Source organism: Choloepus didactylus, chromosome 2 (assembly GCF_015220235.1).
Source record: "Choloepus didactylus isolate mChoDid1 chromosome 2, mChoDid1.pri, whole genome shotgun sequence".
NCBI lineage: Eukaryota > Metazoa > Chordata > Mammalia > Pilosa > Megalonychidae > Choloepus > Choloepus didactylus.
Genome location: NC_051308.1, coordinates 116755870 through 116770369, shown reverse-complemented (window position 1 = coordinate 116770369; position 14500 = coordinate 116755870). Strand labels below are relative to the sequence as shown.

Here is a 14500-nt window from a genome sequence, read left to right as displayed (position 1 = left end):
AACATTACCACAAGTTTTCAAGACTTAAGAGGACCTTCCTCTGTAGAAGTTGAAAAGTTAGGGTAAAAAGGATAATTTAGGAAGTAAATATGATGTATCATGCTATTATGCACTACAGTTTGGAGAGAGAGGGGACTTGTTTTTCCATCTCGCCATCTTACCCTTGCAGGTAAGGAGGCTGCTTAGCAGGTTCAGGATGCTGAACTGAGTTAGATGTGGGTGGAGAGGCAAAGAAGCAGACGTAGCCATTTTGGATTTTAAGGATTTGTTTCCTTTTATGTTTCATCATTTTTCATTTCATTTTTCACAACAACAGAGTTGGGTTTAGGGCTCCCCAGGAGAGTAAGGAAGATGGATGAGTCCCTCCCAGGGATGCAGGGGAGAGGGCTGCATCCAGCAAGTGAAGGGTGAGGGAAGAGGGCACACACTCGTACGCTGGGCACTGGAGGCGAAGGCAGTCCTTTGAGCACAGACACCAAAGAGTTAAACAGTCACCACCTGGTTCAGTGTTACCAAATGGGGGCCTGACCGTAGGGTGGGGGCACTAGACGCAGCAAAAGGAGGGTGGATTTGGATTTTCCTTTTTTGTTGTTTTCACTTTTTTCCTTTTTCAAACATTTTACAAACAGCTGAAAACTACAACACGTCACAGCTACGGTGGGGGCGGGGGGTACCAGAGAAAGCAGCCACACAGAGTAGGGTGGAATGGGGGCAGCTTAACCTACAGGGGCTGTTGTGTGGAAGGGTAAGAGAAACTGAGGCTTCTGGTCCCTGCGTTGGGGGTCCCTCACTGCCCCCACTTTTAGAGGAATTGCTGAGGTCCCCTGCTTCCTGCCCCTGCCCCCAGCTCCTTGTGCTTTTTGATCTGCTGGTTTGACCATATGCCTGGTTTCTTTGCCTCCCTGGTTCCCCTGACTGACGGAACAGGTTAGGGGAGTGAAAGGGCAGCTGTGCTGTGCCTCTCTGTGCTATAGTGAGTGGAGACTCTCACTCGAGAGGCCTGTGCTTCTTGAGAGGAAGGGAAAAAATGGACCTAGTCTGGTGCCCTCAGATCTCCCTAGACTGTGGGACTCTTACCCCAGCCTGGCCTAGGACTCATCCCTCCCAGGCCCGAAAAAGAAACGAGTAAGGGAGAGACTATGGGAGGCAGGGTTGTGTGTGTGTCCATTAAATTATCCTTGGCTTATATTTTAGGACAGTATAAGTGACACCCCCCCCCCATGGCACATACATCCACACACATAAGTGTACATACGCATTCACACACACACACACACACACAGTCCTGCTGAGCTGCCTTAGAACTTAATATATAAATAAGCATCAGAATGCTAACTTCATAAAATTCAAGCTTTAAAAACAAACAAACAAACAAAAAAAGCCTCAGGCTACAAAGCCCAGAATGAGGGGAAAATGGAGGCCAGAGGCTGAGGTTTATTGCTACTCCCCCAGCATCAAATGGGAGGTGTGAGAAGGCACCCGAGGCCCTTCTGACTCTAAGCAGTTCTTTTGGTCCAAGGTCTGCACCCAAGCCCCAGCCCCCAGCATAACCTCATACCCTGTAGTTTCACCAGGGCCTAGGCAGAGGGAATGAGGGAGAAGGCAGGAAAGCCTTTTCTGGAGACCCTGGAACAGGAAAGAGCAAGGTCCCCTCACTAACACTGGGAGACAAGGGTGGGATGAGTCTTCTGTTGTGCAACATCAAGGTCGTTAGGAGGTGGAGAATAGATTTTCATCCCAAACGTGGGATGATGGAGCCTTCCCTGCAGTCCCTGCCCACGGGGGTCACACACATGCACACACGCACGCACACACAGCTAAGACACCAAACACGGGACTAGGAAGTGGGTGGGTAAAGGTGGGTGGGTGAAGGCTCTGGGGGCTAAGAGGGCAGGGCAGGGGAAGAAGGAGCTGTTGGTCTCACAGTGTACCTGCCACCTCCGAAGCCCCAGAGACCCCCTCATTGCAGCACCTGCCCCCGGGTCTCAGGCAGCTTCAAAGCCAGAGAACTGCCAAGGGCAAGAGCAGCTGAGGCAAAGAGGATGGGGGCAGCCTTGGTGATTCCAACAAAGGATGTGAAGATGCTGATCCCCAGCACAGCTGCCAGCTTGCACAGGGCGTTCAGGAAGCCGAAGGCCGTGGTCCTGCTCAGAAATCCCCCAGTGCAGTACAGAGAGGTCCAGCCCAGGATAGAGGTCAGAGCCAAAGGGACACAGGAAGAGGCATGGGAGAGTTTGTGGTGGGAAGGGTAAGTGGGCGGCAGGGAAGTGAAGGGGAGGTGGCAGGTAATGACCAAGAGGGGAGAGGGAAGGATGGAGAGATCAGAGAGGTGAGGGATGTACACCAGGGAATATAGATAAATTGGGGGACAGGGAGACAGGAGAACAAAAATGAAGGATAATAGTTAAGACTTCAAGGAGTGAATACAAAAACTACTAGCTTTTAGAGAGGGAATTCAATGGAAATAGGTATCCTCTTGCCCTCCAAAGATGCATTTCCCATTAGGCCTCCCTTCCTCACCCCTCTTCTCCCCAATCTCTAGGCCCTAAAACTTGCTGCCCTGCCCTGCCACACTCCAGCTACCTCTTGTCCGAGGGGTAGAGTTCGACAGTCAACACATCCAGTGCGTTCCAGGATGCAATGCTGACCCCCCCAAAAAGGCAGAGCAGAGCGATCATGGCTGACTCGCTGTTCCCAAAAGACAGGAAGAAGCAGGAGACGCAGGACATCACACTAGAGCCAGCTGGAGCCAGAGGGGAAAGAGCAGCATGAGCCTGGCCACATTGAGGCCCATCCACAACCTGCCCTGTCCTATTAGCTAGCTTTGAGAGCAGCACAGCATTAGACTCTGTTCCCCAAGGCACCCAAAAGGAAAGCTTTCCACTCATCCCCACCTCCCTTATAATTGTACTTTTATTAATAACATCAGTAACAGCCATTTATTCAATGCCAACTAAGGGCCAAGCAACTTGATGCTTTCCATGCACTGATTTAATATAGCAACCCTATGAAGCAGGTAGTGTTATCCCCATTTTGCAAATAAAACAACTGAGGCTTATAGAGGTTAAGTAACCTGCCCGTGGTCAACTGGTAAGTGGTGGAGCTGAGATTCAAAACCCAGGACATCAAAGCCTGTGCCCTTAACCACTTGCTATTCTGCCTACCTCCTTTACCCCCACCCCGAGGACCCCGAGGAGCTTCTGAGCCAGGCCCCTCCCTACCCTGCAGCCGCTTGCCAAAGACAAGACATGAGAGAGAGAACCATCTCCAGCCAAGCTTCTCCACAGCCCAAGGTGAGAAGCCTGCTGAGAGCCTTCCCCCATCTTCCAGCCCCCCCAATCAGTTTTGTCCCACCATTACCCGACCTCTTGCACTTACCGAGCATGCGGAGCCTGCCAATCTTGTCCATGAGCAGGGCAGACACGATATTCCCAGGAAGTACAGCCAGTGTCCCCAAGAAGCTGACGAAATACACCATGTAGGCACCTTCACCCGTCCCTGTCACATCCAGTGGGCAGCCCTCCTTGTTGTGCAGGAATGTGCTGTTCACAAGACGGCTGTTCACAAACTTGTACTCAAACAGATCTGGGGGTGGAGGCCAAGCCAGGCAGGTAGTTATAGCAAAAGGAGAGAAGGAGGCTGCTTCTCCCTATGGCTTGGGGCTCTGCCTTAGGAGGCTCTCGGAATCTTTTAGGATATTCATTGCAATACGTTGAATAATATCACTAAGGAAGCTAGGAATCTTTACAGCAGAAAATGACCATAGTCTATCAAATGAAGCAGTGTGACTGGTTGTTTCCAAGTTTTCCTATTTGCTTCTTATTCATTCCTTTTGTCCACCCTAGCAGACTATAAGCAGTAGCAGGTGCCATGAGTTTAGGAAAAAAAATTGTGAGAAAACATTAAAAATAAAAAGTCCTATCCTCAATTTTTTTTTCCTGCAATGTAGGAAAAACTCACCCAGAACTCCATTTAGAGGTGGGAAACCTCGATCTAGCTCACAAAACCAACATTTTATGTACATATATAGATTGAGAATCACTGTTTGAAAGATGAATTAATGCAGTGATTCTCAACCATTTTCCACCAACTATCCCTTAGTTTTTCTTTTCTCCCAAGGACCCTGTTTTGAGTGATATTGTCCTCCTCAAAAGTTAATTTTAGCATACTGAGTTGTTATAATTCTAGCCAAAAGGCAAAGAAACTTGATGTTTTTGTCAGACGTTCTATCACAGGAAAATGTTCAATTACCTTAGGTTTTCAGAATTATTGGTGGTAGCTAATAGGCCCCCATACACCTTCACCCAGAGGTCTCAAGTTGAGAGCTCTGAGCCAATGAATGAGGAAGATTGCTTTTCCTCCTCAAGATCCACCCAGCCCTTTCACCTGACACCCACCAGCCACCCCACCTTACCAGTGTTATAGAACACAGTGTTGATGAACGTGCAGTTCCGGAAAAACGTGTTGCTTGATGTGACATCCTCAAAATAACACTCCTCAAATAGGGAATCCTCAAAGGACACTGACTTCAGGCGCAACCCAATGAACCTATAAAGCCAGGATGAGAGACACTTCTCCCTCATCCTCATACCCTCCTTCACCACCCACTCTCTTAGTGAAGTAATGAAGCTGCAGCATTGAGGAGAAACCCCAAGTATGCCCAAAAAAGCCTTATCTCAGACCCCCAGACTCAAAAGCAACAAGGGGTCGAAGAGACAGGGGAGGGGTGGAGTTTAAAGGTCCCCACATACTTGTCATTGAAGTACTGCCCTCCTCGGTGGATCTGATTCTCCAGTGTAAAGTTAAAAGTCACATGCTCTACATGCTCCCCAGGGAACACTTTGGTGCGGGCTGCATAGTCCACCGCCTGGAGATGGCGGATCATGTCAGGAAACCAGACGGTCAGGCCATAGTAGCTGAGGAGTCAAGGGCAGTGGAATCAGACAGGGTTCAGGGCAGTCCAGAATGAGGGGGAAATGGAGGAGTCAGCTCATATCAGGGTCTTGCTCAGTTCTCCAGCCTCATCTCTCACCATTCCTCCCTTCACCAATTGCTGTGGTTCTAGTGAACTTTAGAGTCTTCTAACCCATCCACCATACTCTTCCTTATCTCCCAGATATTTGTTTTTTCCTCTCTTCCTGAAACACTCTTTCCACCCACCACTGGGTCTAACTCCCATCTGTCCTTTTGGACTTCAATTCTCACTCCCCAAAGTTTGGGCTGGGAATCCCTCCTGAGTGCTCCCATAGCACTTAATACTTTCCCCATCATGGCACTCATCTCACTGCTTTATAGCTAGTTTTGTCTAGCTCCTTGGCCAGAATATAAGCTCCATAGGGATTGGGGCCATGTTTATGTCATCCAAGCACAGTACCTGGCGCAGAATAGAAACTTAATACAGATTTCAGGCCTTAATACAAGTTTGTTGAATGGATGAAGGAATGAATTAGAGGAGCAGGATGGAGGATCAGAGGAGATATGAATAGCACCTCCCCTCATTTCATGGACAGCCTGTCCTTTTCATTTCCTTTGTCTCCATCTCTCTCCCAGCCCACACATCACCACAATCACCACATATCACCCACCCCACCTACCCCTCACCTGAATGACATGGTGAACCACACACCCATCATCATCAGGGTGATGCGTCGATATTCTGGACCAAAACAGGAGAGGAAATTCCCCCAAACCTTGGTGGGACAGAACAAAGTTAGATGGTGGCTGTATTTCCTTCTAGCACCCACAGATCTCCATTTTTCTGCCCTATCACCTTTTTTCAATTCAACCATAACCCCCTCCCACCGCACCCTGCCAGCTCAAACCTTGCCCTTTTCTCTATTTCTCCCACTCCATTCTGTCCACCATCCCATCATCCATTACCTGCCCCCCCAGGCTCAAGGCCCGGACCCCCCAGCGCTGGTACCAGGTCCCTGTGTCTGACTGGATCTCAATCAACTCATCCTCCTGATGAATCGTCTTTATGTGGGTTACCTGAGGTCAAGTGAAAAGGGCTATCAGTCACACAGTCTGTGTTTCCCAGCCCTTCCAGGTGCCTCAGTTTCCCCTGAAGTTTCAAAAGGGGAAGCAGTAGCTGGGTATGCTGCCCTGAGAGTGTGGTCTGAAATGTGAAATGTCTATTGAGATGAGGGGCGGGGGGGCAGATATCAAAGAGGGGCAGGGTGGGGGCTGGAGCTGTGGGCTTGGAGATTTGAGTGGGGAGGGCTATGACTTACGGAGAACACTCGCTCAGGATGCCCCTTGGCTCGCATGTTGGTGTCATGAACCTGCTTCAGCACCATCCAGGCTTCATCATGCTTCCCATTCTAGAGCCACAGACACAACCCCACATTCAGGTTAGTCCCTTTCCAACCCAGCATTATAGACATGCCTGACCTCTTGAGTCACCCACATAAAGGCCTCCACCCCCAACCCTACCCAACCCTTGACCTATGGTCACATGCATCACACACTCTGAAGGAGCCCCAAGCTAGGGTACAGCAAAATATCAGACTTGAACAAGAGATGGGTGAATCCAGGGAACAAATACAAGCACAGGTCCTAGGGTCCCCTTGTGCATTGTAGAAATAAAACAATGGTCAAATATGAAGTCAGAAGGGAAGGGCAGCATCCTAACCCTGCTGGACTAAGATATAGTTAGATGGGAAAGGAGGAGGTGGTGGGACCTTCTCTTGAACTATAAAGTCAGGGCCAAGACCTCTACCTACAAAATCTTAAGCCACCTATGGTTGAGCAGGTCTCCTAGTTTCTCCACTCCCAGAAAAGTCCCTGGAATAAGGAGCCCATGAGAAAGGAGGACAGCCACATAGAATCAAACCAAACCCATAGTAGGTGTTTGAAAATAGGAGACCCTGCTACCCACCCCCCGGCCTATCCCTAGTTCCGTGTAATTCACCTCCAGGAAGAAGCGAGGGCTCTCAGGCTGCGTGGTCAGAGCTCCAATGGCAAACACAGAAGGAAAGGCGCAGACGAGGACAAAGACCCTCCAGCTGTGGAACTGGTAAGCGGAACCCATCTGAAAACTCCATCCTGGTAGAGACAGAGTCACAATGTTGGCAGAGACCACAGACTAGGGGCTCACACCACACCTAACGCAGGAGAGGAGGGAGGAGGGAGAGAGACTGAGGTGGAGTCCCCAGGGGCTGCTCACCATAGTGGGGGATGATGGCCCAGGCCATAGCAGCTGCGTACACTCCACCAATCATCCAAAACATGCAGAGCCAGCTCAAATGCTCCCCACGTTTCTCCTGGGCCAGAAACTCCGAGAAATAGGAGAAGACAATGGGGATGGACCCTCCAATCCTGGAGGGCAATGCAAGAACTCAGGATTAGAGAGTGGCCATATTCCTGATCCCCAGCCCCAGTGCTCTGGATCTCCAAGCCCCTTCCATCTTCCAGACCTTTTTAAAATGTCCTTCTCACATATTGTGCCTTGCAAGCTCCCCTCTGTCCTCACCACCACCTATCAAGCACCCATCCTTGGGACCATGAGAAACAGGCAACAGGTCTCAGGGAAAAGGAAGGAACAAACATTAATCTTGAAGATGACTCAGAGTTGGAAGGGAGGAAAGAAAATTATAGAAAAGAGAGGGAAAACCCAGAGGAAAAAGAGGGCCAAGAGGTAAGTTATGTGGGAGCAGGCCCAGAAAAGAGCCTGGAGACAAGGCAAAATGGGAGTACATGCAGGTTGAGGAGATGTAGGGGTGAGGGTGGGGGTTAAAGCTTCAGAGTTCTGGCAGGTGGGGTATTAGGAAGATTTGTTGTCGAATGTAAACAATATGTAGACTATGGCAAGGGGACAACTCTAGGATCCACTGTAGGCCAGGGATGTGGCTGAGTCGCAGTAGGCCTTTGCATGGTCATAGGCTCAGAAATGGGACCAGAGGGTGGAGTGGTGGACTCGGGAAGGGACCAGAGATGGAATGACATTCAAGAGAGGTCCTGGACAGGGGGAAGCTGACCCAAAGATGATGGGTAGGGATGGAATTCATTCATTCAATTCACACATATTTAAAGTGCCTCTGGTGTGCCTGGCCCTGTGCTGGGTCCTGGAGATACAGCAGTGACCAAGACACGGTCCTGCCCTTGAGAGGCTTAGGAGGTGGACACTTACCCAACCCCGGAAAGAAGGCGGCAGAAGAGGAAAGTGCCATAACCCTGGACGAAAGATGAGAAAAAGGCGAAGACACTGTTGACTGAGAGCGAGATGAGCAGACACTGTCTCCGACCCAGCCGGTCAGCCAGACCCCCCCAGAGGAAGGCTCCCACCATCATGCCCAGGTACACAATGAGACCTGAAAGGAGGAAGAGTCAAAAGGGCTATGAGCAGACACACTTCAGTTCTCCCACCTGCTGAGCATTGAGCTGAAACTGCAGCAGAGTGGATCAGAAATCTGAAGGACCATCCAGAAGCTAAATCTATCCAGAGATGAGAGCAAGTGACAGTGGTTGGAGTTGTGTAATCAAAGATGGAAGGCCATCTCTGTGAGTCAAGGGTTCAAAGGCAGGAATGCAGAAATAACAGAACCCCAAAACCCAAACACCTCCTCTTTCTGTGGGCCTCTCTATCTCTGTCACGTGTGTGTACGTACAAACATACAACACCTCCATCCCTCATTCACCTGGAATGATTGGCTCTACCTAAAGTCTCAGACCTTCCTAGGGTCCTCTGCTGATGCCCCAAAGGAGCAGGGGTTCTCTTATATTCTTTGGGGAAAGGGCTTCAATCCCCTCAATCCTCACATAGCCTGTCAATAAATGCCCCACAAATCCATCCTTTATTCCTTCTAGTCCCAATACTTCTGATCTTCAAATTCCATTTATTACTTCCGTCATAAAATCAGAGTTGGAATTGATCTTAGAGATCATCTACTCCAAACTCTGTATTTTACCGAAGCTCAAGCCAAGTCCCAGGAAGAAGGGAACTGTCCAAGATTCCATGGCAACATGGTGGCAGAACAAGGCCTAGATCCTTTCTCAATGAGTCTAGGGGGTTCCCTCCTTCAGAGTCCTCAGCAGAAAGAGCTATCAGAAACCATTCATTGGCCCTTGAGCCCTTCCAGGGGTAGTGTGAGAGCAAGTATCTCCAGCTTCCCTGGCTGAAAGCCCAGGATTCATCCCCTAGTCCCACCACCCCATAATGACCCTCCCCATTTAAGCAGGGCATTGAGATATTGCCTTCTTATTTGCCCAACTAAGGAAAGGGAACAGAATAACAAGAGGGAAGACTAGGAAGAAACAATAAATGGTGGCCCATCCACTGCCTGCAGAACTAAACAGACCACCTCCCAACAACTAGCCTAAGCCCCAGCCCAGCTGCCCTCCCCATTCTTTCACAACATCACTACGCCCCAACCCCAATAGGAGAGAGTGTGTGAGGGGAGAATGTTGAGGGAAACCCTGAGCCTTCTGAAGACATCTTAGGAGAAGAGTTCTAAGGCATCCTTTAGTGAGGACAGAGGCACTTCTCAGGAAGGGGTATTTCCAGAGTTTGGGCCAGAACAGGGCTTGAGCTCCCTGATGTGTCTCACCCAGCATGCCCTTGTTGGAGTCAGACAGGCACATGTCCTTCTCAGCACTGGGCAGCACGAAGCCTACCACGAAGATCTCAACACCATCGGCCATCAGCGCCAAACCAAGCACAAAATAGAGTGTCCACTGGAAGCGGCCATGGCCACACTCCCGAAGGATGGCCTCATACTGCTGGGCCAGTTCTTCTCTCTCTTTCCGCCGCTCTGCCTCCCCCCTGCCTCCAGGAGGACCCTCCACATCGCCCAAGCCCCCTCTCACTCCAGCCAGGGGGGCCCCATCTGCCATCCGCTCGCCTTTGCCCCCAGACTCTGCCCGGGGGATGCCCTGATATTCCCCCTCGTAGATCTCATCATCCTCATCATGACCCTCGGTGGCATCACTGGATGCACCACCTTCCTCTTCATCCTGGGCCCCTTCCCCACGGTAATAGCCATCAGCGGGGGCAGGGAAATCATCGTCATCATCATCCTCTTCAAAACGAGAGTAGGATCTGCGGGAATACTCGTCCTGGACTCTGTCCAGGCCCTTCACCACCTTCTTGGCTGCATGCTTCTTGACTTCCTTGGCAATATCTTTGGCCCCACGGATGAAAGCTGCCCGGTCTCGGAAGCCTTCTTCCATGATGGCGCTTTAGGGACACGTCACCAGATCTCCCCTGCTTCTTATTTGGTGTTTTGCTCAAGGACTCAAGGACTCGTGGGGTCAGGACCCTGCTCCCTGGCTACGTAGATCAAGCGTGCTGATGTATCCTTGGGCACAGAAAAGAGGAAATAGGACCTGGTCAGTGAGTGTCTACAAGAAGAAAGGAGGAACTTTGGCCTAAACCCAGTTCACCTGGGTGGACAGGGAAAGGAGAGGGGTTATGGGGGAATGGGAAAGGGAGGAGGAGCCAGGTTGGTGAGGCTAAGCTGGAGAGCCAGGATAACTCAGGAAGGGCTGTCCACGTCTCTTCCAGGAGCCTCTGGAGACCTAGAAAAGAATAAGAGGGAGAAAAAAAGTTGTGAAGCCTAAGATGATGATGATAGCTAGTCTAGAGCCCCTCTCAACCTAGAGCCCCATCTGGATCATGTGGTGTGGATATGGCCTCCTTACTTAAGGTCTGCCCTCAGTGAAAAGGGATAACTATCTGGGCTAGCTGTATTACTCAAGGTTTAAGTCCCCTTACTTTGACCTTGGACCCCAGGACCATGGGATTGGCTCAGAAGTGGTGGTCCATTTACCCAAAGCCCTTGTCCTGATCTCCCACCCCACATCAAGTTCAGACCCCTTGCTTTATCCCAACTTGCAAAGAACAAAACAGGAAATGTAAGACATCAGAATTCTCTACTCTATTCTAGTAGGGTTCCTTATTTGGGGTAGAACTTGGGGAGAATGTATATAAGGGGGAGCAAATCCTCTAACCTGTTGCCTTCAGCCCACTGATGGGCCTCCCATCTTTCATCAGGTTCCATGTTGATGGGCCCCACAAGAAGGGTTTTTTTTTTCCTAGCATACCCCAGTGGATAAAAGCTCAGCTTCCAGGGTCAGATATAGTACTTACTAACTGAGTGACTAAGGGCATGTTTCTGAACCTCCAAATTTCAATTTCCCCTTATTTAAAAAGGAGAAAGTAAAGATTAAATGAGACAGTGTGTATCATAGTGTCTGGCACATAAAACATGATCAATAAATATTAGCACTTACTCTTTGTAGTGATAGTAATATAATTAGATGCCCTATATTCCATCACAAGGCCCAAAACCAAAAGCCATCTCTGAATGCTCTTTGGAAGTAGCAGCACAAATGTGTACTACCAAGGAGAAAGCTAAGTTGAAATCCCAGCTCTGCCACTTACTAACTGATCTTGGAAAAGTTACTTAACCTCCTTAAGCCTTATGTCCTTATATTTAAATTAGGGATAATAATCCCTATTTCTCCAAATCAATTTAAGAATTTAATATCACAGTAGATAAGTCTGTAAATGCTAGTTTCCTCCCTATTAGACTGAAAGATGTAAAAGAAGCAGGAAGCAGCAAGACACAAGCAAGGGGTCATACTTGAATGCTGTTGCCCAGTATCCTCCCAAAACAGATTCTCAAGACCCCTCTGTTCAAACTAATTCCAGCAGCTGGGCCTGCATTATCTCCCTCCAGACAAACAAGGGAAGGCCTGAGAAAAGGAGACCTGGCACCTGATTAGAATGGAGAAGAGAGCAAATCAAAAACTAAAAACAAAGTGATACTGACTGCTGCCACCTTCCTTCAGTACACCACACATGGGCTCCCTTTCCCTGGAACGGTGGGAATGAAAACGACTAATGAAACCCATATGTTTCCAATATAAGTATAAGGTCTGGAGTGGCACCTCATTCCTCCAAGGCTTCCTTCTTAATCCCCCTTAATCCTTTCTACTCCTCCTCTAAAAGCCAAGGAAAAAGGAGTCCACAAATAGCGCACTGCGTAGGAAGCTGATGTAGAATGAAGGGGACCTTGGGCCTCCCCACAAAGAAAGACATCCTCGGGGAGGGGGGGCATAAGAGAAGCCCCCTCTTCCTTCATAGAGGCAGAGGGAGCAGGACTAGATTCTAAACAGAGATCATCCCCATAAAAATATCCTTCCTCCTTCTGCTCCCACCCATGCAGGGCCTACATTTAATGTGTCACGCACGTACACACACATAGCCCTGGTAGAGGGGGGTAAGTAATGAATGCTGTATGGTTCAGAGAGGCACTGGCAAGCAGGGGAGATATGGGCAGTGGACCACGGTAACCAGAAGCAATGGCCCCTATGTTACCATCTTTTCTTCATGGTTCAGGGTTCAAACCAACACCCCCACCCCCCTCCGTGAAACAGAGGAAACTGTGGAATCCCCTCAGCACATGGTGATTTGCTTTCCTCGCCTTTCTTCTTCCCTTCTTTCCCAACCAGATCTCCCCCCAAATCTTGAAGGAGGTAGATGAACCCCACCAGGAGCCATACCCTATGAACGTTTAACACTGTTTACACCTGAGAGATACATCCAGGGGAGAGACAGCAGGATATAATGGCTCAACAGCCAGCTTCCCCAGGGCCAACAGGCCCAGGAGGTCAGGAGGGAGAGAAAGAAGACAAATGCCTTGAGCTGGTGAGGAAGTGGTGCTATTTTTAGCCCCAAAAGCAGCACAGGGTGGCTAAGCCTGTGGGAAAGAGACAAGACTTGGAGAGGTGGAGGTTAAAGGAGACAAGATTCAGGGTTACACGGCCCTTTAAGCCTGGCTGGCTTCACCTGAGCGGAAAAATGTGCCCAGGAGGGATTCTGCAGAGGTTGAAGAGGGGCGGGGAACTCCTGAGCAAACGCTTCCTTTCAGTCCTTAATGAATCCAGGAGACACCCCCCACCCCCCAAATCAAAACCCCTGATTTTGGTGGCTGCCCAGATCCCCACCCCACCCTAGCCCAGGTGACAAGGTCATTAGGAAGCTATCACTTAAAGCCTCTGGGGGGGGGGGCAGAATTGGGGAAGAGGTGCTAGAGCACCCTTCCTTATTTTAGCTGGGTGGTGGAGCCTCAGCCCTCAGCCCAGGACCACCAAGGCTGCACCTCTGTCCCTCCCCACATCCTGCCCCAGGGTTAGGGAGATGGGAACATCCATAGTTCTGAGGGGAAAAAATGAAGGTGTCAGCTGAGAATGCACATAGAGGAATACGGAGAGACAAGATAGGCAGGGACACGCAGAGAGAGACACCTCCTCACGCACAGCATAGGGGCAGCGCCTGCCAGCATTCGCAGAGACCCCCTCCCCATCTCACCACTGCTCTGGCATAAGAGAAGAGCCCTTAGAATTGACTAAATAGCTTCTCTGAGCATTTCCCCCTGACCTGTGGTCCTGCTGCTGGACAAGTGCCCATCATCACTCAATACCCCCTACCCCCACCTCAGAGCAACTGCCTCCAGCCCCTGTCATCATGCCCCCAATCCATATCTTTGACCATTGCTACCCACCCAGTATAGCCATTCTTCATTCCCCTTCCCTCCCTTCTTCACCTACCCCTCCTCCCTGCCCTTCCCTACCCCCACCCCCCAATCCAAGCTAGCCAACTGGGGCAGCATCCATTCCTGGCCCCAGTCAAGGTCATTTATCATTCATCTTGGCGGGGGTAGGGGTTGGGGAGGGGGGAGGGGATGTCAAGGTGAAGGGGGACTGGAGTTTGAGGGAACCCTATTCCACCTAACACCCCCCACCCAGTTAATCAGAAAACGGTAGTGGGGGCTTGGCTGTGGTCGAGAAAAACATCTCTCCTTCCCCCTTCACCAAAAAAAAAAAAAATGTGTATACATATATATGTATATATATATATATAAAATTATATATATATATAATTTTGTCATAATTTTGTGTTTATATATATATATATATCCATCCTAAATACCACAGCAACGGAAAAATATGTCCATACCCAAACCACTACCAACCCCCCTCACCCCTAGAACGGATACGGTCACCCTCCCCACAAGCAAAGCATCGGAGGATAAAAAAATGGCTGCAAGGCAAGGATGCTTCTGCCAGGGGTGGGGAGGTGAGAGATTGAGCAAAAGTTCTCACCTGGGCTGGGGCCCCCGTGTAAGGGAGTCCCGGGTGAGGGCGGGGGTCCCGGCCGCCGGGCTCAGGCGGCGGCGGCGACTGCTCCGGGTACCAGGGGAAGCGGCAATGCAGACCTGCCCCCACCAACTCACACTCCGGCCCCGCCTCCCCCCTCCCCCGCGACTGAGCATCGGGAGAGACCATTGTTCCGGGGTGGGGGGAAGTACTCTGGATACAGGGAGAAATGATGAAGGGGCTTGGAGGGGTTTGTCACAGGTATGGTAGGACCCACGAATTTCAGCGGGGCTTTGGTGGCCTTCAAAACACCTGTCTTCCCCTTCTCCAGTGCTCCCCAGCCAAACTCTTTTCCTACAACCCTCTCCCAAATTCAGAGAGCTGAGACTCCAAGTTC

At 50.1% G+C, this 14500-nt stretch overlaps 1 protein-coding gene across 3 annotated transcripts; it reads right to left on the bottom strand.

Moving 5' to 3' along the window:
- Positions 1 to 257: 257 nt before the first annotated feature.
- On the bottom strand, positions 258 to 14242 carry SV2A (synaptic vesicle glycoprotein 2A). 3 transcript variants are annotated; one of them, XM_037826132.1, is made up of 13 exons: positions 14110 to 14242; positions 9549 to 10518; positions 8132 to 8312; positions 7169 to 7320; positions 6914 to 7047; positions 6234 to 6323; positions 5881 to 5991; positions 5602 to 5690; positions 4752 to 4916; positions 4415 to 4548; positions 3379 to 3585; positions 2584 to 2743; positions 258 to 2144 (listed from the first exon to the last, which is right to left on the bottom strand). In XM_037826132.1, the coding sequence occupies exons 2-13, from the start codon at positions 10168 to 10170 to the stop codon at positions 1961 to 1963; spliced, it is 2229 nt and encodes a 742-aa protein (XP_037682060.1). In that variant the 5' UTR covers positions 10171 to 10518; positions 14110 to 14242; the 3' UTR covers positions 258 to 1960. The 3 variants fall into 3 exon arrangements, with proteins under 3 accessions (XP_037682060.1, XP_037682061.1, XP_037682062.1); XM_037826133.1 differs by having other exon boundaries at positions 9549 to 10298; positions 14110 to 14240; XM_037826134.1 differs by lacking the exon at positions 2584 to 2743 and having other exon boundaries at positions 1978 to 2144.
- Positions 14243 to 14500: the final 258 nt, after the last annotated feature.

What these genes read in the sequence shown, in the direction of transcription:
- SV2A (XM_037826132.1), bottom strand. Translation starts at nt 10,170, where the DNA reads ATGGAAGAAGGCTTCCGAGACCGGGCAGCTTTCATCCGTGGGGCCAAA. An exon ending in CTCCAACAAGGGCATGCTGG is followed by an intron (nt 8,313 to 9,548) that starts GTGAGACACATC and finishes TCCTCCTTTCAG; the next exon opens with GTCTCATTGTGTACCTGGGC. An exon ending in GGCCATCATCCCCCACTATG is followed by an intron (nt 7,048 to 7,168) that starts GTGAGCAGCCCC and finishes TGTCTCTACCAG; the next exon opens with GATGGAGTTTTCAGATGGGT.